Consider the following 24,525-nt stretch of genomic DNA (forward strand, 5'->3'; position numbering starts at 1 on the left):
CACCTCTGCCATGACTAGTAACTTGATGCCATACCACAAGCCAGTTCCAGGCCTCTTCAGTTGTTGTGAAGACCTTGTTTTCCCTTCTGCTTCTACTCTTGATTTTGTAGGGAATAGCATTGAGTATTGGAGGTCATGTTGTTTCAGTTCCTTTTTTACCTTTAAGAAAGCTGCACCTCTGCTTTTGCACAGCAGCCATATAATCTGAAAAGAAGGTTCTTGTATTTTAGGCTTAGCTCAGAGGTGGGGCGGCATGAGCCATTTGGAGAATTATGTTATGGTCTCAGAAGTTGAAAATTCATGTCAGAATTGGTCCTGGGGAGGCTCCTGGTTTGGGTCTACCTCCGGGCACCCGGTGGGCACGTTCCACCGAGAAGTAGTTTGATAGTCCCCGGGGTTGCAGATGGTTTTGGATTAGGTCTTCTACAAACAAGCCCGCTGCTAGGCCTTATGTCTTTTCAGGTACCCCGATAATCCTAACATTGTTTTACCTTGAGCGTCCTTCATAGTCATCTAGTTTGGTGGTGAGCAGGATTAGTTACTTACCTGTAATCCTAGTTCTCTTCCAGGGGTATCCTCATCAAAGTCATAAGCATTAGAATATTCCCGCCCATGTGCGGGACCCCGGAAACACTATATTATATGTGCCCCACATATATATACTCATATATATATAAATACATATATATATATAACATGCAATAGCAGCCAATAAAAACAGAGCTGAAATATGCTGTGTAGAATTTCCACCATACATGTAATAATAATAAGCATTAGAAACATGAGAAACAACACAAAGTGTGTTTTAGAAACTGTTTTAATGCTCAGAAAGCAGTAGAAATTCTTATAACTCACTGGAAGCATAGAAAGCTCCCAGGCTGCATTGCAAACACACAGTCTAAAAAGACTGAAAAGCTAACCTGTAGCTACATAGCAATAAACTGACACCGTGCCTTTAAGGCACTCATGACCCCCAGTATCCCATCATGCCTCAGGGGTGACAGTTAGGTCAGTTGTTCTTTTTGGAGACTGAAAATAAACCCAATAACAAATAGGTTAACCATATCTCCTTATTAAAGAATGTCCTTTGCCCGGGGAGGCGGGAGGGTTGCTTATGACTTTGATGAGGATACCCCTGGAAGAGAACTAGGATTACAGGTAAGTAACTAATCCTTCTCTTCCAGGGGATCCTCATCAATAGTCATAAGCATTAGAATAGAATAGCGAGCCTCACCTCATCTCCCTGCGGGCAAAGGAGTAACAATACAGTAATAAACCATATTAAGCCTAGTATTCACTAAGCTTGTACAGGCCGTAGGCTACCCAAATAGATTCCTCAAAGAGGCTTGTCCTACTTGAGTATCGGCCCTGGAATCAGACTCGAGACAGTAATGTCTCGTAAAGGTATGAACTGATTTCCAAGTCGCAGCCTTGCATATCTCCGACATTGGAATGTCGTGCAAGAAGGCTACTGTAGCGGCCTTCCCTCTAGTGGAATGCGCTTTGGGTGACTGCAACAAAGGCTTGCCTGCAAGCTGATAAGCCAATTTAATGCAAGAGACAATCCATCTCGCGATGGACCTCTTGGCCGCTGGAAAACCTGTTCGCATTGAACCATAGTTCACAAACAGTTGATCCGTTTTCCTAATACCTTTGGTCATTTCCAAATAGAACTTAAGCACTCTTTTAAGATCTAAGGAGTGAAGTGACCGCTCGGCTGGGGTCGTAGGATTTGGAAAAAATGAAGGGAGGGAAATGGACTGATTTATATGAAAATCAGAGATGACTTTAGGTAGGAAAGCTGGATGAGCCCTTAGGACTACCCTATTGTGATGAAAGATAGTGTATGGTTCTTTCGCACAGAGAGCTTGAATCTCGCTGACTCTGCGAGCAGAGGTAATCGCCACCAAAAAGGCCGCCTTCCAAGAGAGATGTTGCAAAGAGGCCTTGTGGATGGGCTCAAAAGGTGGTGACATTAACCTGGCTAGCACCAGGTTTAATTCCCATGGAGGAGAAGGATTTCGCACAGGGGGATACACTTTCTTCAACCCCTGGAGGAAGTCCTTAACCACTGGAACCTGAAAGAAAGAAACCTGATCTGGAGATTTTCTGTATGCTACTATGGCTGACAAATGCACCCTAATAGAAGCGTATTTCAAACCAGTAGTAGCTAGGGAAAGGAGGTATGGCAAGATGACGTCCTCCTGTCCTGTAGTCGGATCAAGGTGATGATCTCTACACCATAGGAAAAACTGCTTCCACTTAAACGCATAGGACGTTCTCGTGGAAGGTCTCTTAGCCTCCTTTAAAATGTTCATGCACTCAGGAGGCAAGTTCAAATGTCCATATTGCAGGACCTCAGGAGCCATGCTGTTAGGTTCAATGATGGGAGGTTGGGATGCATTATCCTCCCGTTCATTTTGCTCAACAGGTCCGGCCTGCAAGGGAGTCGTCTGTGTGGACACACAGACAGATGTAGAAGGTCCGGGTACCACCACTGCCGCGGCCAATCCGGAGCTATCAGGATCATTTCCATGCTCGACCTGCAGAGCTTGGAAACTACTCTCGGAATCAGAGCCAGGGGAGGAAACGCGTAAGCGAACGTCCCTGACCAATCCATCAGCAGAGCATTCCCCTGAGTCCCTGGCCGGTGGAACCTGGACGCGAAGGCGTGGCATTTGGAGTTTTCGTCGTCTGCAAACAAATCTATGGCTGGACGACCCCAGCAACGAAAAAGCTCTTCCACCACATCGTCGTTTAGCACCCAGTCTGGCTGATCTTCGAAGTGCCTGCTGAGTGCGTCTGCTTTTACGTTCAACTCGCCTGGCAGGTGCACCGCCACTATCGTGAGGCCTCGAGAGAGAAGCCAATGCCAGATTGCCTGAGCCTCTCGAGACAGAGGGCGAGATCTTGTGCCTCCTTGCTTGTTCAGATAGAACATGGTGGTCGTGTTGTCCGTCTGAACTAGGACTGAGTAAAAACGCTTTGAGAGCCAGGAATACCGCTCTGAGTTCCAGCATATTGATGTGGTATGTCTGCTCCTGCGCAGACCACAGGCCTTGAATCTGAAGCGGACCCATATGCGCTCCCCAACCTTGTAGAGAGGCATCCGTCACTATTGACTGGTTTGGAAGGGCCTGGTGAAACCGAACCCCCACCAGCAGATTCTTTCTCCGTGTCCACCATTTGATGGCGTCTTTCGTCGCTTGGGAGAGCTTGATGCGATCCTCCCAAAGTCCTGTCGCCTGGTCCCATTGATCCTCCAGGGCCTGCTGTAGAGGCCGCATTCTCAGCCTTGCGTTTGGGATGAGAAAGATGCAGGACGCCATGGAACCCAGCAGGGATGCGACTTGTCGGGCTGTTGGAAGCCGAGAGTCTATCAGAATTCCACATTTCTGGTTCAGGGAAAAAAGTCTCTCCTCCGAAGGAAACGCTTTTCCCACTTTTGTGTCCAGAACGGAGCCTAGGTAGCGAATCGACTGTGTAGGCCGCTGGACTGACTTCTCCAGATTCACATGGAGACCGAGCCTGTGCAATTGGAGAAGACACAGATGTAGATCGTGCTTTACCCGCACTGGAGACGGACCTTTTAGGAGCCAGTCGTCCAAGTATGGGTATAGGAAGAGTCCCTTCTTGTGCAGAAAAGCCGCCACCACCGCCATGCATTTGGTGAAGACTCATGGTGCGGACTTGAGACCGAAGGGTAGCACCGTGTACTGAAAGTGTTTGTTCCCTACGACAAACCTCAAGTACTTGCGATGTTGTTGAGCAATTGGGATGTGAAAGTACGCATCTTGCAAGTCCACCAAACACATCCAATCTCCGACTTGAAGATGTGGGCATATTTGGTGAAGAGCCAGCATGCGGAACTTTTCTCTGATGATGATCTTGTTTAGAAGTCGTAGATCGAGTATTGGTCTGAACTTGTCCTCCTGATCTTTTTTGGGGACAAGAAAGTACCTGGAGTAAACTCCCTTTCCTCTTTGAGCGAGAGGAACCTCCTCTATCGCTCGCTTTTGTAGTAGGACTGTTACCTCTCTTCGGAGCAAGCTTAGTTGGTGAGGGGAAGCGCTCTTTGGAGGTATGTTCTTTGGAGGAGCAAGGAAACATAGTTTGTATCCATTGCGCAGTATATTCAGCACCCACTGATCCTTGGTGATGCAGACCCACTCTGCCAGGTGTTGTGAAGCACTTTCTCCCACTGGAGTGGGCAACGGCGCCAGAGGAAGCCACTGATCAGGCTTTTCCTCCTCTTGTAGTGGTAGAGGATTGTTGATGACCTCCTCTACCTCTGCCAGGTTTACCTCGAAACTGGGGTTTTCCTTGGGCTTTACTTTGGGACCATTGAGGGGTTTGAACCCTCTGTTGAGCCCCTCTCCCCCTGTTGGGCTTGAAACGACGCTTGAACTCTTTCTTCTTTTCCAAGCCCACCGCTTTCACTGTGTCCAGTTCCGTCTTCATTCGGGTCATTTCTTCATCCGCATGCTCACCAAAAAGAGCGGAACCCGAAAAGGGGAGATTAAGGATGCGATGTTGAGCATCCGGCTTCAGGCCTGTCAAGCGCAACCATGCCGATCTCCTGGCACAAACCCCATGAGAATAGGAATGCGCCGACAGGACAGCCCCATCCGCAGCCGTGCTTATCATCTGATTCGCCACCAGACATCCTTCAGTCACGGTCTCTTCAAAGTCCTGCTGGTCTTCTTTTGGCAGCTTGGCTTTGAACCTTTCCATAGAGTCCCATAAGGCTCTGTCGTACCGACCCAGAAGTGCAGCCGCACTAGAAACCTTAAGAGTTGACGCAGCTGAGTTGCAAACTTTGCGACCCCAGGAGTCTTGCGTCTTGCTGTCCTTGTCTGGGGGGACGGAAGAAGAACCTGCCACTGCGTGTGTCTTCCTCGCCGCCGCCACAATAACAGAGTCTGCTGGCGGGTCCGATCTTACAAAAACCGGGTCAGAAGAGGCCGGTTTGTATTTCTTTTGGATGCAGGCTGGCACCGCTCTGATAGCCGCCGGAGTTAGGAATACCTCCTTGACAGGATCTATAATCCCCGGAACTAATGGCAGTAGAGGACGGGTGATCGCCTTTTTGTGTAAAGTCTCAAAAATGACTGTCGTGGTAACCTGAGGGACAGACATTTCAATGTTCAGCTTCTGAGCTCCTCTTTGCAAGACGTCCAGATACGTGCCAATGTCATCCATTGGGGAGGATCGGGACGTAGGACTGTCCGTCAAAGTAGGGGAGTAGTCCCTCTTGGAAGACCTGGTAGAAGAGGTAGAGGAAGTAGACGGAGTTCGTCGACGTCTACGGTGGACACTGTGCCTCCTCTCTTCGGATCGTTTCGGACGCACTTCTCGTCTAGGAGAGCGAGACCTGACCCGCTCCTCTGGGTCTTTTCTGGGAGATCGGGTCCTTCTGGGAGATCTAGTTGGTGTTCTCACCGGAGATTTGCGCCTGGGAGGGCTATGCTTGTCCATCTCCTCCACTAGATCCTGAAGAGGAGACCTGTGCTGCGAGCTGGCATAGTCCTGCATACGTTTTGCAGCCCCAGAATCTCTCCAATGATCCAAAGACCTATACCATCTAGGTGAAAGTCTGACTTTATCCGCCCAAGGGTCCGTCCGACGCTCAGGTGACTTGCGTACTGGAATTCTGGACTTCGAAGAAGTAGTTGAGGAGCCAGAGGACCTTGAGGTGGAATGACGGGAAGCTGACTCCGTTACCATCACCACATCTGAACATCTCGACGCCGAGCGATCTTCCCTCGTGGTCGAGTGCTTTCGGGGAGTCGGTGGATCAAACAATCTTGTTTGCGAGGATGTATGGTCTCTCGACGTCGAGCGGCGATGAGCAGCCGCCGACGGAGTTCCACGTCTCGACGTCGAACGGTGAGTACCGGCCGTCGACGGAGCCCTCTCCCTCGACGTCGAACGACGATGCCCAGTCGTCGACGAAGCACCCTGCCTCGACGTCGAGTGACGATGTCTAATCATCGACGGAGGTCTTTCTCTCGACGTCGAACGGTGATGATCAGCCGTCGACGGAGATTTCTGCCTCGACGTCGAATGTCTGTGCGACGACGGTGGAGGGGTATTGGACACCCTCGACGCCGAGAGCTGACGAGACACCGACGGAGACTGCATCCTCGACGCCGATCGACTTTTCCCTGTCGACGACGGAGGGGTCTTGGTCCTCGACGCCGAACGTCGCTTCTTCGACGACGGCGGAGGAGTCACACTTCTCGACGCCGGTCGACGTCTGGATGACGACGGCGGAGGGGTGACCTCCCTCGACGCCGGTCGTCGCCTGGTTGACGACGGCGGAGGGGTCCTGGATCTCGACGCCGACCGTCGCCTGGTTGACGGCGGCGGAGTTCCCTTCCTCGACGTCGGACGTCGCCCGGTTGACGCCGACGGAGGGGATTTCGACGATGGAACTGGATCCTTCGACGTCGTCAACGTACCTGGTCTTCTCTTCGACAGCGAGCCCGCCGTCGACGGTAGTTTAGACGTTGAATGATCCATCGGTGGTTCTTTTCTCAGCGCCGAGCCCGACGCTGAGGGTGAGGGGTATGAAGACTTCTTTCTGGAAGATGAATGAGTCTTCTTGGAGCCCTCCCTCACCGGAGATCTTCCTCTTGATGACCTATGAGCTAGGCCATAAATGCGAATCCTCTCCCTGTCTTTTAAAGTTCTTCCTGACAGGTGTTCACAATGAGGACAGGTGCTTGGATCATGTTCCTCAGGCAGACACAGGATACAGACGTCGTGGTTGTCTGACTTGGCCTTCTTGTTGCCACAAGAAGGGCATTTGTCAAAGAGTGAATGCATTTTCAGGAGAAAATGCTCACCAAATTGACTGAAAAAGACAGTATCTTACTTGACTAGATGTTAAATGTCGAGTAAGAACAAAAAATTTTCAAAAGTGAAGAGTTTTTCTGTCAAAAAACAGGAAAATTAGTGGAGCTGTGTAACCAGGGTCCTTCTCTGAAGGAGCCGGAAAGAACAACTGACCTAACTGTCACCCCTGAGGCATGATGGGATACTGGGGGTCATGAGTGCCTTAAAGGCACGGTGTCAGTTTATTGCTATGTAGCTACAGGTTAGCTTTTCAGTCTTTTTAGACTGTGTGTTTGCAATGCAGCCTGGGAGCTTTCTATGCTTCCAGTGAGTTATAAGAATTTCTACTGCTTTCTGAGCATTAAAACAGTTTCTTAAACAAACTTTGTGTTGTTTCTCATGTTTCTAACGCTTATTATTATTACATGTATGGTGGAAATTCTACACAGCATATTTCAGCTCTGTTTTTATTGGCTGCTATTGCATGTTATAAATATATATGTATTTATATATATATGAGTATATATATGTGGGGCACATATAATATAGTGTTTCCGGGGTCCCGCACATGGGCGGGAATATTCTAATGCTTATGACTATTGATGAGGATCCCCTGGAAGAGAATCTTACTTACGTCCTGTAGCTGCCGTATTTGGAGTTGAGGTTGTCTGTGTCTTTTTGCAGGGCAGCAGTTGTTTTCTACTCCTCCATAACTCTTGCCTGGGCAGTCGCTGGGTCTGCAGGATCTGGTTGACCTTTGGCCCATGCAAATTGGTCGAGTTTTGTTTAGAGCACATTGAGTGGCCCTCTACCCCCCTTCATTCTGGGGACTCTGTCGATATTGCACTGGTTTGTTGTTTCTGATCGGGAGTAGTCACCACTGCCTGCCTGTGGGAGGGTGTGGACCCACTCGCTCTTTCTATTGCTACTGCAGTTTGTTCCTTACGTGCTTTAATCCAATGTTGAATACGGGGACCAAGTCAACCCTGTATGAATATGGAATATGGTGGGGGTTCACTTTTTAGGTGCATCTCTTCTCCGGCTGTCCCAGTCACGTCCACCCGAGAAAGACCCAAGGTGTGGCCATACTGTTTGGTTGCTGTTGTTATTATATTTAATAGTACCTCGAGGGGGTGGGTGAACAATGAACATGGGGGCAACAACCGCGTGTTCTGTTGTGACTTTTCTGCTGATGTGCTCACTTTATTGAGGGATTCTTCGTCTGGTCACTTATTGCTGTAAAAAGAGTGGGGGGCCACCTTCACATGTACTTAGTTGCGGTGTGTTTTTGCCATATTCCTGGGTCTCCAAATCTATTGCTGTTGACTAGTAAATTATCCAGTTTCTCCTCTGCCACTCCAAGGTTCAAGCATGGCCTAGGAGATCCACGCCCCCACTATTTACAAAGCCTCCAACGCTGGGACCACTGGTCTAATTCCCGGCATCCCTCTTTGTTTTGTATTTTCATACCACATGTATTGTTTTCTAAAATAATACCACAAATACAATGATTTCTTTCTCTGGCTCTTTTTAACATTTTTTTCAAAATAGATTTCCGTGCGGTGAGCAGATGCCCCGAGGGCAAGAGATGAACAGGACACAAAAATTAGATTTCACTGAGAGAATAGTAAGATGTAAAACAGCATGCTATGGTCTGGATTCGATGTAGACTCATATCAATTAGTCTTTCTCCTAGTTCTATATTCCTAGGTAGACCTGTAATATAGTACTTCTTAAATGTGTATCAGGCAGGATATTCGCATGACCTCTCCCTGGGTACCTTTTCACACTTCAAACTTTTCAGCCTCATGTCTTGCCTTTGGTGTACTTTAAATTAATTGAAATTATTGTTTTTCCAATAAAATATATGGGCCATTCATGACTAGTTTATATGAAAAAAAAGAAATTTAATTTGTTCAGGAAAATAATAAAAATTAAATCAGTCCATTTAGACAAGCACAGAACACCATAAAAAATAGACCTTATTTATTATTCTATTTCAGCATTCTGCATGAATGGCTCTGTTGAGAACACTGATACAGTAATACTATGTAAAAAAAACATTGCCATCTTCAACAGGTCAGGCGTTTAAATAAAAGTGTGTCCTTAATAAATGATGGGTTGAGGCATTTAGTAAGTCATTATACATTCAAACTGTCACTTACCTTAGCACTTGTTTGTCCGTTCATCCATCCACTCTTGTCAATGTTACTCGGTGACTTGTCAAAGACCCTTTTTCAAGGGCCTCTCACGGTACTTCCATAGCAACGCGTTGGCTCTTCATATCTTTTCTGAGGTACCATTTCATATTAGTTAAAAACAGTGCTTTTGATTTGCTGCACTCATTTTATATTTGACTTTCACTGTTTATTTGACTATACCTCTGTTTCTCCCTATGTCTCTAGATATCTGTATTTATCTTTTCTCAACATAACTTTTTTCTATCTCTCCTTTGGTCCCCCCACTCTCTCATTTTCTCTATCTTCCACTCATCTCACTTGATATCCTGTGCCCCCAACTTTTTGCTGACTTGTATTGGTGGTAACTGACTGACTAACCAGGTCCGTAGCAAGTGCTATGCTGAAAGACACTTAGAATACAGTGAAAACACCTACATACACTAGGGCACACTATGGGCTGGGATACCCAGGTGGTTGGCATGACCTCCCCGTCAATCAATCAATCAAAGTACTTGTAAAGTGCGCTACTTACCCGTGAGGGTCTCAAGGCGCTAAGGGGAGGGGGGTGCTGCTACTGCTCGAAGAGCCAGGTCTTGAGGTGTTTTCTGAAGGCGAGTAGGTCTTGGGTCTGCTGTATGTGGGTAGGCAGGGTGTTCCAGGTCTTGGCGGCGACGTAGGAGAAGGATCTGCCGCCGGAGGTCGTTCGTTGGATGCCGGGGACAGCGGTGAGGGCGAGGCTGGCGGAGCGGAGCTGGCGGCTGGGGGTGTAGAAGCTGAGTCTGCTGTTCAGGTACGCTGGTCCGGCGTTGTGGAGTGCTTTGTGTAGGTCTCTCTGGTGGGGGGTGATGTGGCTGCGACGGAGGACGTTGACGATCAGTCGGGCGGAGGCGTTTTGGATGCGTTGTAGTCTGGGATTCCTGCGTAGAGTGGGTTGCCGTAGTCCAGTCTTGTGCTGACGACGGTCTGTATCACCGTTCTTCTTGTTTCGGTCGGGATCCACTTGTAGATCCTGCGGAGTATGCGGAGGGTGTTGTAGCAGGAGGAGAAAACGGTGTTGACCTGCTTAGACATGGAGAGGGAGGAGTCGAGGATGAATCCTAGTTTGCGTGCATGGTCAGTGGGTGTTGGTGCTGTTCCCAGTGTGGTCGGCCACCAGGAGTCATCCCAGGCTGAGGAGGTGGGTCCGAGGATGAGGACCTCCGTCTTGTCCGAGTTCAGCTTCAGACGGCTGCTCCTCATCCAGTCGGCGATGGCCTTCATTCCCTTGTGGAGGTTGTTTTTGGCGGTGTGTGGGTCTGTGGTGAGAGGGGGGATGAGCTGGGTGTCATCGGCGTAGGAGATGAGGTTGAGGTTGTGATGGCTGGCCACTTGTTCAAGGGGGGCCATGTAGAAGTCGAACAGCGTCGGGCTGAGAGATGAGCCCTGAGGGGTGCCGCAGATGATGTCGGTGGCTTCGGATCAGAAGGGTGGGAGGCAGACGCTCTGGGTTCTGCCGGAGAGAAAGGACGTGGTCCAGTTAAGGGGCTTCTCTTGGATTCCGGCTTCTAGGAGGCGTGTCTTTGGAGTGGAATGGCAGACCGTGTCGAAGGCGGCTGACAGGTCCCGGAGGATGAGAGCAGATGTTTCGCCGTTGTCTAGTTGGTGCCTTATGTCATTTGTGGCGGCGATGAGGGCTGTCTCGGTGCTGTGGTTTTGTCTGAATCCGGACTGGGACGGGTCCAAGATGTTGTTGTCTTCCAGGATTTTCTCGATGAACTTTGCCGGGAAAGGGAGCAGGGAGATGGGCCGGACGTTCTTGAGGTCCTTGGGGTCTGCCTTGGGCTTCTTGAGGAGGGCGTTGATTTCGGCGTGCTTCCAGCTTTCCGGGAATGTCGCTGTTTCAAAGGAGATGTTGATGACCTTCCATAGTTGGGGTGCGATGGCTGCCTCTGCTTTGTTGAATACGTGGTGTGGGCACGGATCTGACGGAGATCCTGAGTGGATGGAGTTCATGACCTTGCGTGTCTCGTCGTCATTGATGTTGGACAAGGAGATCAGGCGGTTGGCGCTGGTAGTGTTTACTGGGGAGGTGGAGTCTGGCGTAGTCGGGGTGGTCATGGTGTTGAAGCTGTCATGGATGTCAGCGATCTTGCAGTGGAAGAAGATGGCTAGTGAGTCGCACAGTTCTTGTGAGGGCGGGATGTCATTGGCGCTGGGGTTGGAGAGTTCCTTTACGATGCTGAAGAGCTCCTTGCTGTTGTGTGCGTTGTTATCCAAGCGGTCTTTGAAGGAGGATCTCTAGGCTAATCTGATAAGGTAGTGATGTCTGCGGGTGGCGTCCTTGTGGGCTGCGTGGTTGTCCGGTGTGCGTTCGTGGAGCCATATCTTCTACAGTTCCGGCATGCGTGTTTAGAGGTCTGGAGCTCGTTGGTGAACCAGGTGGCTCTCTTGCTGGCGTGGCTCTCGGAGGGTTTCTTGAGCGGGGCGAGGATGTTGGCCCAGTCGTTGATCCACTGTCTGAGGTTGCAGGCTGTGGCGTCTGGGTTGGTGGGGTTGGGTTCTGGGCGAGGGTGGTGATCAACTGGTCTTCGGAGACTTTGCTCCGGTAGCGGTGAGGCAGCTGTTGGGTGCGGTGGTGCGTGGTTGGTTTCTTGAAGGTGAAATGGATGCAGGGGTGGTCGGTCCAGTGGAGTTTGGTGGTGTGGTCCAAGGCGATGTGGGTGCCTGTGGAGAAGACGGGGGCCAGAGTGTGGCCGGCGGCGTGGGTGGGTGTGGTGACGAGTTGTCTGATGCCAAGGTTGGCGAGGTTGGCGATCAGGATGGCGAAGTTGGCGTCGTTGTTGTTCTCGAGGTGGAAGTTCAGGTCCCTGAGGAGGATGTAGTCCATGGAGGCGAGTGCGTGTGTGCTGGTGAGGTCGGCGATGGAGTCGCTGAACTGAGCCCGGATTCCGGGGGGTCTGTAGATGAGTGTTCCTCTGAGGGTGGTGTTGGGGTCGGTATGGATCCAGAAGTGGAGGTGTTCGGCGGTGTTCAGGGTGTCGTCTGCGTGGGTGGCGACCTTGAGGGTGGCCTTGTGGCTATTCCTCCTCCGTTTCCGTTGGCGCGATCCCTGTGGGTGATCTTGTAGCCGTCCGGGATGGCTATGGCGATGTCGGGCGCCGAGGAGTCGTTCCACCAGGTCTCAGTCAGGAAGGCCATGTCTGGGGCAGAGGTGTTAAGCAGATCCCAGAGCTCGATGGTGTATTTGCGTGCGGAGCGGGTGTTGAGGAGTATGCAGCGGAGGTGGTTGTGTCCAGTCCTTGGAGGTTTGGTGGCTCTGTCGCAGGTGAAACTGCAGGTGTGGCAGGAGAAGGGTCCGTGGGTCCGTTTTGGGGCGGCCTGGAAGCAGGTGTGGTTTCGGCCGGCGTTGAGAGCGTGGAGGGTGCTGGCGTCATAGTGGAGTCTGGTGTCGCGGCGTTTGTGGGGTCCAGGGGTTCTGGTGCTGGGCGCGGTCCAGGCGCGGATGGGCTTGCCTTAGGTGCGCCTGTGCAGCGTCCGGCATATATGGGGAGGTGGGAAGGAGGAGCAGCTGGGGGCGGGAGCAGTGAGTGGGCAGGAGGCGGGGCCACAGGGGGCACAGCGGTGGGGAAACAGTGGTACAGAAAGCAAAATGGGGCACAAGCGGGAGAAACGAGTGGCACAGAGCAGAAAACGAGGCACAAACAGGGGGAAACAGTGGTACAGAAGGCAAAATGAGGCAAAAGGGAGGGAACGAGTGGCACAGAGCAGAAAACGAGGCACAAAGAGGGGGAAACAGTGGGACAGAAGGCAAAATGGGGCACAAGGGGGGGAACGAGTGGCCCAGAGCAGAAAATGAGCAGAAAATGAGGCACAAGAGGGGGAGACAGTGGCACAGAAGCAAAAAGGATGGAGGACACTTACCAGCGGCAGTGGCAGCGGCAGCAGGAGCACACAGTCGGAGCTGTGTGGAGAAGAAGTGACCTACCAAGAGGGTCAGGGGTCGCTCACCTCACCGCACAGCATCCGGCATATATGGGGAGGTGGGAGGGAGGAGCAGCTGGGAGGCAGGAGCAGCAATTGGGCAGTGGGCAGTCAGGGGGGCAGGGCTGTAGGGGGCACAGTGTAGGGGGAAACGAGTGCAACAGAACACAAGAGGGGCACAAAAAAACGAGTGGAACAGAGGGCAGAAGGGCACAAAAAATGAGGTAAAAACAAGTGGCACAGAGGGCAGAAGGGCACAAATAACGAGTGAAACAGTGGGCAGAAAGGCACAAAAAACGAGGGGAAAACGGGTGGAACGGAGGGCAGAAAGGCACCAAAAACGATGGAAAAACAGGTGGAACAGAGGGCAGAAAGGCACAAAAAACGAAGGAAAAACAGATGAAACAGAGGGCAGAAAGGCAAAAAAAACGAGGGGAAAATGGGTGGAACAGAGGGCAGAAAGGCACAAAAAACGAGGGAAAAATGGGTGGAACAGAGGGCAGAAAGGCACAAAAAACGAAGGAAAAACGGATGGAACAGAGGACAGAAAACAAGGCACAAGAGGGGGAGACAGTGGCACAGAAGCAAAAGGGATGGAGGACACTTACCAGAGACAGTGGCAGCGGCAGCAGGAGCACACAGTCGGAGCTGCGTGGAGGGGGAGCGATCTACCAGGAGGGTCAGGGGTCGCTAGTACATATTAGGGCAGGGGAATTAAAACTACCTCTAACAACAAGGTGCAGAAGGAGGCAAGAGAGTGCAGAAAAAAAGCAACACAGGTGCCAAAAGAGGCAAGAAAGGTGCAGAAAAAAGCAAGTGAGGTACAGAAAGAGGCAAGTGAGGTGCAGAAAGAAGCAAGATCCGTGCAGAAAGAACCAACAGAGGTGTAAAAAGAGGCAAAATGTGTTGAGAAAGGGATAGGAGAGATACGCAAAGAGGCAAGAGAGGTACAGAAAGAGGCAGGAGGGGTGTAGAAAGAAGCAAGAAAAGTGCAGAAAGAGGCAAGTAAGGTGCAGATAGAAGCCAGAGCAGTGCGGAAAGAACCAACAGAGGTTCAGAATGAGGGAAGAGGGGTGGAGAGAGAGGCAAGTGGGATACAGAAAAAGGTAGGATGGGTGCACAAAGAGGCAAGAGAGGTAAAGAAAAAGGCAGCAGGGGTGCAGAAAGAAGGAAGAGAATCAAGACAGGTGTAGAAAGAAGCATGGAAAGTGCCGAATGAAGCAACAGGGGTGCAGAAAGAGGCAAGAGAATTGCAGACAGAAGCAACAGAGGTATAGAAAGAAGCAAGAAAAGTGCAGAAAGAGGCAAGTGAGGAGCAAAAACAACAGGCAGGAAAGGTACAGAAAGAGGGAAGATGAGTACAGAAAGAGACACAGGGATGCAGAAAGAATCACATGAGGTGCAGAAAGAGGCAACAGACATGCAGAAAAAGGGAAGAGGGGTGCAGAAAAAGGCATGAAAAGTGCAGAAAGAGGCAAAAGAGGTACATAAAGGGATAAAAGGGGTGCAGAAAGAAGCAAGACAGGTGCAGAAAGAAGCATGGAAAGTGCAGAAAGAAGCAACAGGCGTACAGAAAGAGGCAAGAGAAGTGAAGAAAGGAGAAAGTGCGGTGCAGAAAGAGCCAACAGAGGTGCAAAAAGAGGCAAGAGAAGTGCGGAAACAGGTAAGAGAAGTGCACAAAGAGGCAAGAGAATTGCTGAAAGAACCAACAAGGGTGTAGAAAGAAGCAGGAAAAGTGCAGAAATAGGCACCTGAGATGCTGGTTATATGATCCCTTCAGGGATTGACCTATTCAATGTTGGATTAGGCAAATTAAACAAAAGAAAAGTGTGTCCTGTTAGCGTATCAGATAACTAAAAAAATGGCCCACATTTGCTAATCACGCAGTTTTGAACTTGTAAGGTGAAGGGCCATGTCCCCTGCAGGGGGACCCTAGAGGGGACAGCCCCTTAGTGTTTCCTCCCTGCCCATGGAGGTAGTATTTTTTCTGTGCCCACCTGGCCTAGAAGTTGGCTACGGAGAGTGCAAGATCTCGCCTCCCCGTGTATGATGTCACTTCCGGAGGTTAGCGGGGTATTTAGGTGGGCACTACAGCTAGATATTCCTCTTTCGGTGGCCAGCAGCAGAGGAATTTGCCAACCACCCACACAGCGGGAAAAGAACAGCAAATCATTTTACACTATCGCACGAAGAGTTACAGGGTGATCTTAATGCAAAAAGCGATTGATATCCCATCAGAGGGCGATGGGGCCACTAAATATGAGATCCTCAGACCATAGGGGGCCATGGGAAGAACGTGACAGCGACTCCTTCATTACATAGGGGACAGTTGGTATCCTGACAGCTGGGGGTTGGCCTTATCTCACTCCGTGGTGGCACGGGTGAAGCAACCACACAAAACCAGTTGGCCAGCTGTTAGACCTTAACAGCGCTGCACTCGTATGATCACCTGTAAGTCACTCCTACCTGTGTACTGCATTACAGAATATGACTAAACTTGTGACAGTTTTCCCACAAAAAAAGTTGTGTGGTCTGCTTTGTTGATGATGCAACTGTATTTTCTCACAAAATTATGTCCATAGATAGACATGTTAGATAACAAAGGGGCTAGGGGTGGAAACGTTAAGACGTAGATTTGTTTTGTGTAAGGTATGAAGGGGTCCTTCACGGATTTGTGCCTGCTTGGTAATATCAGGGAAATCAATAGTAAAAACTGGCCCTAGAGAGATAAATCATCCCAACTAACAGCCAAAAACAGCCAACACACTGACCTGTCAGAACAACCCTACCGGCACTGCCAGATTACCCTACAGGCCAGTCCGACAAACCTGCATATGGTATATTAAAGGGCTGAAGTAACTGGACTACTTTGTTTTTAAAAAGAACTCCAGGCTAAGTGGTGAATTGTGTTAGCTATTCGCAGTCAGCTGAACCTCCAGTGTCTCACATAAATACGCCACAATTGTGTCTTAACCCCATCCCCAGAAAGCCCCGCCTCGACTGGAATGAAACTGCGGAGGTAGCATTAGGAGGCTTCAGCTGGAGAACATTACACCTCGCCTCGTCTCTGTGGTTTCTCTCGCACTTTTTCTCCCTCTCGGGTGGCTGAAAAAATCCTCTCTTCAGAAAAGAACACTAGACTGAACATCAGGAAAATTCTGAAGAACAAAAACAAATTGCAGAGAAAGAGCATAGGGCAGTTTTTTTCAAGGAGAGCTCTCAACAGAGGGGGATTCCATTCCACACCTCAAACTTAAACCCTGCCTCATCAGGCTCAGAGGGCCCATGCACACGTTTTTTACGATTACTGACATTCAACAGGCTCCCTCACAGTAAACTCAGCCCATAATGAAACGATATTTCAAACAATAGATGAGAACGCGCTCTCTCCAGAAGTCAACCACTCCCATCCTATCAACTTTTATTTCTTGAAAACATCCCTGAGGGACCAATGGGGTGGCTGGAAAAACATGCTGCTATGTGTTGGGGTACAGTGACCTAAAGGGCCCTCTCTAAGAATGTATGTTTGATCTAATGGTTGCAGGTTTGAATCCCAATGGGCTACTACAGACATTTTGCTCCTTCTGAGGTCGATAACAGGAGCACCATAAGGTTGAGTGACTATAAAAACTGTTTATCCCCCTGGAGTGTGAATGCGCCCTTCACCCTATATCTAATGTGATCTTGTTATTGGGCCTAACATGGAAAGCCGATATTGTCATGGACACATACAATGCTGCAACCAGCTAGGGATGTTTGCTTACATTCTTGGTTCAGTGGCAAGATCATGGAACAATCAGAGACAAAGTTTTGTATTGTTTTGTGAGTGTTCGGAGTGACTGGGGGGCGAGTACTAATCAGCAGTGGTTAATGCCCAATGGCAAGGGTGTTCATTGTACCCCCAGAGAAGAGGGAAAAACGCTTAAACAGGTTGTAGAGACACAGACAAATCTGGTGAGGACATGGAGCAATGAAGATGTAGCTCATTCCCAGAGGGCTTTGCCATGCAGGCAGCAGCATGGTATTACCGAATCTCTCAACATTGCGAGGATAATATATTTCCTGCCCTGGGCAGTTTAATTAGGTATGTTCGTCAACAATGCCATGGCAAGGGTGCTATGTGCTCTAATCAAATTACTGAAAGGACCAAGTCTAACCTTCTGAGGTAGCTGCAGGGCTTTAAGTGTGTGGAAAAAACTGGGGGTCTCTCGAAGGGGCTTGGCCGGTGTAATTAGGGCATGGCTTAAAAAGTAAGCTAAAAATCTATGCATTCGCTGCTTCCGTCATTACATACAGATATGTAATCCAACAAGTAACACCTACAACACGCCAGGGCTAATGGTTTATCCATGGGTTGTTATTTTCAAAAGATAAATAAGCAACAACTATGGCTTTGTTGTATAGAATGTTGAAAATGCTTTAGTTCTGAAGTGACGAGACTGTGAAAGAACTATAACTAGTCAATTTGAAGTTACATCAAAGTCAGAGAAGGGTGATGGTACTGTTGCAGTTAAGTTTTTTTCCATCCTGAGGTGAGTGCAAAAATGGAGAGTAGATAGTGACAAGTCTCAGCACCTGCTTTTTAGCACTGCCAGTGCTGAGCACCGTCAGGACCCAGTCCACTTAAAGCCCTGGGTAGTGAGATTCATTGACCTGCTTGATGGGTGGGCCCAGAGCTCTTTTGTCCACAGCAGGGGCGTACCTATCAATCGTGCAGCAGGTGCAGTGGCGACAGGGCACAGGGAAGTAAGGGGCCATTTGAACACTCATTTAATATTGCGTACCTCTTCCAAATTGAGAGGCTGAGGGACCCATTTTCAATGCTTGCATTAGGGCCCTAATCACCCTTACTAGGCCACTGGTACACGGGTCCCGCACTGGCTCTCAAGGCACTGTAGCACCAGGGAACTTTTACCTATTGGGAAAACAAAAAACACTTTTCCTATGGAAGCTAGGTCCTAACTATGAATCACTGACAGAATATCGATGTAAAAAATATCGACGTCAAAAATATCAGATGCGGAATATTGATGTCAAGAATATCGAAGTTCTATCAACATTATGGTAAGTACAAAAATATCGGAAAAACATATTGTCAAAAATATCATTGTTAAAAATATATATATTTTTTAAATGTTTCAAAATAATGTAAAATTAAGTAAATAAGACATATATTTAAAATAAACATAGTTAAAAATATGTTTGAAATTATAAGTAATACATATAATGTAAAATTAAACATATACATATAAAACTTAATATATATATACTTACTTAATAATATTTACAAATAATGATTGTAATAACTTATTAATTGTTATAAAACATTTTATAATTTAGAAATACATACATTAACCATAATATAAATACAAATATAACAAATATATACATAACTAATTAAAAACAATGTTTTAAATAAATTATACACTACATTAAGTAAAACAGTAAACATTGGATAGTGTAGGGGTAAAAATTACTATTCCCTCTCCAGAGAGTGCAAAAGTAGGAAAAGTGTTGGATACCCTGGGGGTAAAAATGACTATTCCAACTCCAGAGAGTGCAACAGTAGGGAAAGTGTTGGACAGCGTCGGAGTAAAAGTTACTATTCCCACTCCAGAGAGTGCAACAGTGGGAAAAGTGTTGGATAGCATAGGGGTAACCTTTACTATTCCCTTTCCAGAGAGTGCACAAGTAGGGAAAGTGTTGGATAGTGTAGGGGTAAAAATTACTTTTCCAACTCCAGAGAGTGCAACAGTAGGGAAAGTGTTGGATAATGTAGGTATAAAAATTACTATTCCCACTCCAGAGAGTGCAACAGTATGGAAAGTGTTGCATAGCGTAGGAGTACAAATTACTATTCCCGCTCCAGAGAGTGCAACAGTATGTAAAGTGTTGGATAGTTTTAAGGTAAAAATTATTATTCCAACTCCAGAGAGTGCAACAGTAGGGAAAGTGTTGGATAGCGTAGGGGTAAAAATTACTATTCCCACTCAAGAGAGTAGGAATAGTAATTGTACTAGTCTACACCTTATCTGTACACACTCCATTTTATATTTTAATTGTGTTGCTCATTCTTTGGTACTTAGCTCCTCTGTTTAGCTCTTTTATGTGATGTTTGTGCATTGTAATGGTTTTTGTACTTTTATGGGTACAAATACCAAATAAGGTTTTTGATGATGATGATTATGACGATGATGATGAAAAGGAGAATATTTTTGTTTCTTAGGAAATGTATGTGCTTCATTTCAAGACGAGTGGAATTTGTCTGCTAAGTAGAGTAAATCAGTTGAAACCAAGTGGCTATGGTCACTCCATCACACAATACTGCGTCCTACTCTAAGGGCATCATTAGGATGGTGGGCAGACGCCATCCTTTTGTGGAATGGGACATTAGGATGCGCCTGCTACACTGGCGGGCGCATCCTGCATTCTTCACATTGCGGGGGCGGTGCTCTCAGCACCGCTCGCCGCAATGCCAAGAAGGCATGTCGTGCAGTTCCATGCACAACGTGGCAGGCACCGCGCAGTGCCAGCCATGTTGTGCATGGAACTGCAGCAATGTGCACCCCCCACTCGGGCCCCCAATGCCAAAGTCTGCATGCCTTTCCGTGGCGGAGTTGCCACCACGAAAAGGCATGTACCCACCTGCATTCAAATATGGATGGTGGTGTCTACCAGACACCACCACCATATTCCTGGGCTTTTCCACCCGGTAGGCAATTGGGCGGATTGCCTACCAGCGGAAAACCAGCGAGCGGTCTTCCCATCCGCCGGGGTACCCCCCTCCATGGTAATGTGGCAGGGGATTTCGATGCAGGCGGTGGTTTTCGGCGGGCGGATCGCCACCACCATATGGGCAGTGGCCATCCGCCCACTAACCAAATGATCCCCCCAATTGTTTTGATCTCTCTTGACAACATTTTCAATATCCCTCACATAGTATTGGCCATGAATAACACATTGTAGGAATTGCTGGTGACATTCTGGCTACTCCTCCTAAATTCATTGCATAAATCCCTGGCAAATTGGCCGTGGAAATTCTCCCCCAGTGACACGAATTCCCTTGAATTTGATGATGATGATGTAGGGACATTAAAGTCAGAATCTGTCCACCTGTGGCAGTAGTACTTGAAAATATTTTATCAAAAATACAAGTCATTTTGGGGACATGAGTATTTTGGGACAAAATTGTGTTTTGTCCTTAAAAATGAATGACACATTTTATTGTGAGAAAATTAGCTTATTTATTCAAATATCCAAAAGGAAAATAATTAATTTGCTAGCAAAACAGGTATATTTTTGGTAATTGGAAATCTGATGTGCAAGGAAAAATAGTTGATATTTAAGCTAATATAATTCATGATGAGTGGAGGATTATTGCTAATCAAGGTTCCTTGTTATGAGAAAGAACGAGTTATGGCAGTTGTTTCCCAACTTGCATATCATCTATATGTTTAAAGCTTTATCATCTCTACGTGTATATTTTTTTGTTAATATCTTGACTGCTGTCTGAGGCCTGCGCATGCAAGATTGGTGCTGCGTTCTGAAACTTTAAGATCTCTGAAAATACTGCAGCACCATTGCTGAATGATGCTGTAAACGATGTCTCGAACAGTTGTCCCTGCCTCTTCAACTTGGATTTTGAATTACTAATAAATAAGTAAACGAAGTAGACTGCAGAAGTGAAGAAAAGTGCTACATGCCTTTAAAGTATGACAGGCTATGGTGGTCTTCTTATGAAAAATGTGCTAAAGAATGGGCTGTTGTGCCACAACCTCTTTCTTATACGTTTTGTGTGCTCACTTTGATCACCAACTGGGTATAATTTGGGGCACATATTTACATCCCTCCACTTTCAAATTTCACATGCTGCTAGAGCTTGTCCTATATGTTGCTGTCCAAATATCCCAAAGAGATTCGAACCCGTCAATCATGACTTCAATCTCCGGAGGTGAGTTTCTTGGGTAGACTTTTCATGGTCACGCAAACTAGCCCTTGACTAATCGTCTCAAGACTCAAAGACTTGTGTTCGTGAAAAAAAAACAGACCATTATCTGCCTTTAGCATATACTGAAATCTAAACATAGCTATGGGCATATCATTTCTCTATGTTAAATACATACCTAACTCCTGCATTCCATCTTGTCTGTCCTTCTCCACAACATTCTTCAATTTCTATAAAGAAATATGAGATAAACATTCTATTAGTCTCAAACACATATCACTTTGATACAGCATGAGTGGGTATTTATGTAATATTAATAACAGTTAGGCTAACAGTGAACAACCCTTATGAACAGAGAAGAACAGACACTCAAAACATGGCCAGAAATTCACAGGATCCGACTCACAGAGCTATTTGCCCATGCACCACAGAACAATATCCAGCAATCATTCTCATGCCAGTGACTTTTGCTGGGGCCGAGCACTGCAACATGTGACAGTGCTATATTAGCCATGTTGGCCACCTTGGGCCATTATACATAAGGTGCCCTGGGGGAGCAATGGCCATTTGCGCCCGCTTGCGAGCCACGGCGCAATTTGATATTATAGAAGGGGACACAGACGCTTGTGTGTACCCTTCGATAATAACGATAGCGCTGCTGCACTTACAATGCCAACGCTATCAACTGAGGGTGTTCCTTCATTTGCATAGGGGCCTGCTCTATGCAAATGGGGGAATTCCTTTGAATCTGCACCCGTGCATATTACCGACATTGGTGCAGAGTCAAAGAAGCCCTCAGGAGGCGCACTGATAGTGTGCCATTTAAAAGGCGGAGCACTGTCAGTGCGCCTCCTGATAGCAGCCCTCTGTAGGGTTAAAGGGGTCCCATGGATCCCCCAGAAATCCCCTTTCAGGTGGGTGCAGTCACTGACTACATCCGCCTGCAAGGGGATCTCTAATTCCCTTTGAAAGATCAGGCGGGTTCCCCCTGCACTGTGAAAACACAGAGCAGCTACTCCATGTTTTCATATGAATGCCCTGCCCCCAGGGCAGCGCAAGTTCGTGACTGCCCCCAGGGCAGCGCATACATCATAATGGGGCACATGGGCATTGTTTGCGCCCGGCGCTCCTTTTCAAAGATGCTCTGGGCGCAAATAATACCAATACATAATACGGCCCCTGGCATTTCCCAGGTGTGCTCAAGGTTTAAAATCTAGTTTGGGTGCTGATGCAGCTGCTGCCTCCACTACAGCCATCATGGATTCATTTTATTTTTGGCAATTGCAGTACTGATTACAACCCCCTTCTTTCCTCCCAACGACCCCATACTGGTATTGGTAGGCAGGCCATTTGAGGTGGGGGCTGGGACCTTGTGTTGCCAACAAAATGATCACAGGTATGAGGCAGGGATTCGGAAAGTTTCCACTGAGCTAGATCAGACAACAGTGCTTTACAACGATATGTAAATACATTATTTGAAAGTGCATTCACTGCTTGATCAAGCTCAACAGCTTTCTGCTTGCATGGCATGGTACCAGGCGGTTCATCTGTGGTTTGCGTATTTTGCCAGACACCATCAATATTTCTGTATTAAATAAAGCATTACTGACATTGTAAGAAGCTACAGCATGTCACTATACCTCGTCCAGTGGTCGAAGTGGGGAAAAAAAGTAGAGGAACTGTGGACGGAGAGTCCGAGGGATGGAATAACCCATAGTTGGGATCAGTTGGCGGAGTCAGAGGTGTGCCCAAAACATTAACATTTTTAGTATTTGGTTGGCATTTCACTGACCACTTACAGCTTATGATTTTATTTAATTCAACCAATGGATATACATGATTATTTAAGGTTTAATATGAGATATGTATCCAATCACTGAATGTCCCAAATACTCTTAAAACAGGAAGCACAAGCCATTTGTCTCCGAGCCATGGAGTTTCTGTCATCAGCACTTCTTCCTTTTTTTCACAACGGAAGTTCAAATATGAGCGTCAAAATAAAATAGTTTGCAAATGTTTTCTATAGAATTATGGCTCTGCCATATTTGCCACATAATACAACATCTGCTGCATAATCCGACAATTTTAACTCTAGATTGTTTGTAGCTCAAACGGATCAAAAGTTACTAAAAAATGTGACATGTGTTGCTGAGAAGTGGACAGCCCTTTCTCACTGCTGCATTTGTATATCACACTGGTTCTCAGACAAAATGTTTCCAGATACTGTTTGCAGGTGTAAAAATGTCAAAATAAAGCATCAGAAAATATACTGCATTACGCTGCAGTCATTTTTTGCTGCATAATTTAGATAAAACTGCAGCGTAATTTTGTCCTCCTTTGCTGCATAATTCCAGTGGCCCCAAGCAGGCAGCACATGTTAGAAGTGCTTGTGCATGAAGAAGAGAAACTGTAAAGTTTACAAACTTAGGGGTCCATTAGGATGTGAATTTTTTAATTTTACGCCCGCGATCAGCGGTCTTCACGTCCGCCATATTAGCATGGGCTAACATAGCCCATTTCCCGTCCGCCCTGGAGCAAAGCGAACCGCCATCCAAAAGCGCTCGCCACCGCTGGGGTGGTAGACAATGGACACTCACCGCCTTGCAGAATGAAGTCCCGTCACCCGTACTAATCTTGATGCCCTAAACAGGCAGCCGCACCGCAGAGGAGAAACCGCCCATCCAGAGACGGCAGAAACACCACAGTGGCACAAGCACAACCAGATTCAAGATCCCTGCCACCTGGACCCGACCGCAATGGACCCAGCCTTACACGGTTTCCTAGGGCTGTACGTGATACACTACCAGCAAGTCATGGATCATCGCGGCCGCCGCCGCAGGTACGGAATTACACAACTCTGCCCACAAATACAACACACAACACCAGAGCTGATATTGGGTTTATGTCCACACCAGACATCCAGGTGGGGACAGGAACACATCGATAAGTGCACCCACACATGTCTCAATTGTCACAAATGCACCCCTCAGCATCCAGAACACGCATCTACCGCAATCTTACTGCAATGTCTAGGTCACGTCACCACAGAGGTAAAGCTGTGGCAAAACATGCGCAGAATGCAGGAAGGCAGGGCCGGCGCCAGGCCTGGGCAGTGCACACAGATCACAGGCCCACACCTCCACCCTCCACACAGTAGCATCCCCCCAAAGAGACATGGCATGTGCCCCACCTGTGCCACCCACTGCACATCAACCACCCAGGTGAATCCACACCCTGCACCACACACAGCCTGTCAAGTCACACAAACATACCCCACACAGACACACAGCCACCTATACAGCAAAACTGACCTGCACACCAATGGAAGGGCAAGGAGACAATCACCAAGCATATGTACACCACATGCAAGACAAAGAACATATGACAACACCCTCACCCCATCGAACAACGCATGGCTGCTACAGTGAGTCAAATCAAACCACAGCCACTCCATTTGCAACAACTCACGGAGACAGCAAGGGAAACCATGAATATGCCAGGAATGAAAGGAAGTCACAGAAGTCAAACGACACAAGCCTCACATTAGCATCAAACTACTTGATAGATGAGGGTCAGCAGCACCACACGCGGTCCATTTAC

At 47.8% G+C, this 24,525-nt stretch overlaps 1 protein-coding gene across 2 annotated transcripts in view; it reads right to left on the minus strand.

The window, feature by feature from the left end:
* The window catches only part of LOC144823936 (sperm-specific sodium:proton exchanger-like), an 8,804,346-nt gene that overhangs the window by 2,070,755 nt on the left and 6,709,066 nt on the right, over positions 1-24,525 (minus strand). For both annotated transcript variants that reach the window (XM_078682870.1, XM_078682871.1), the window contains one exon: positions 21,104-21,155. In XM_078682870.1, coding sequence (XP_078538996.1) covers positions 21,104-21,155 — 52 coding nt within the window. The remainder of the gene's footprint in view (positions 1-21,103; positions 21,156-24,525) is intronic.

The sequence above is a fragment of the Lissotriton helveticus genome, chromosome 3_1 (assembly GCF_964261635.1).
Source record: "Lissotriton helveticus chromosome 3_1, aLisHel1.1, whole genome shotgun sequence".
Lineage (NCBI taxonomy): Eukaryota > Metazoa > Chordata > Amphibia > Caudata > Salamandridae > Lissotriton > Lissotriton helveticus.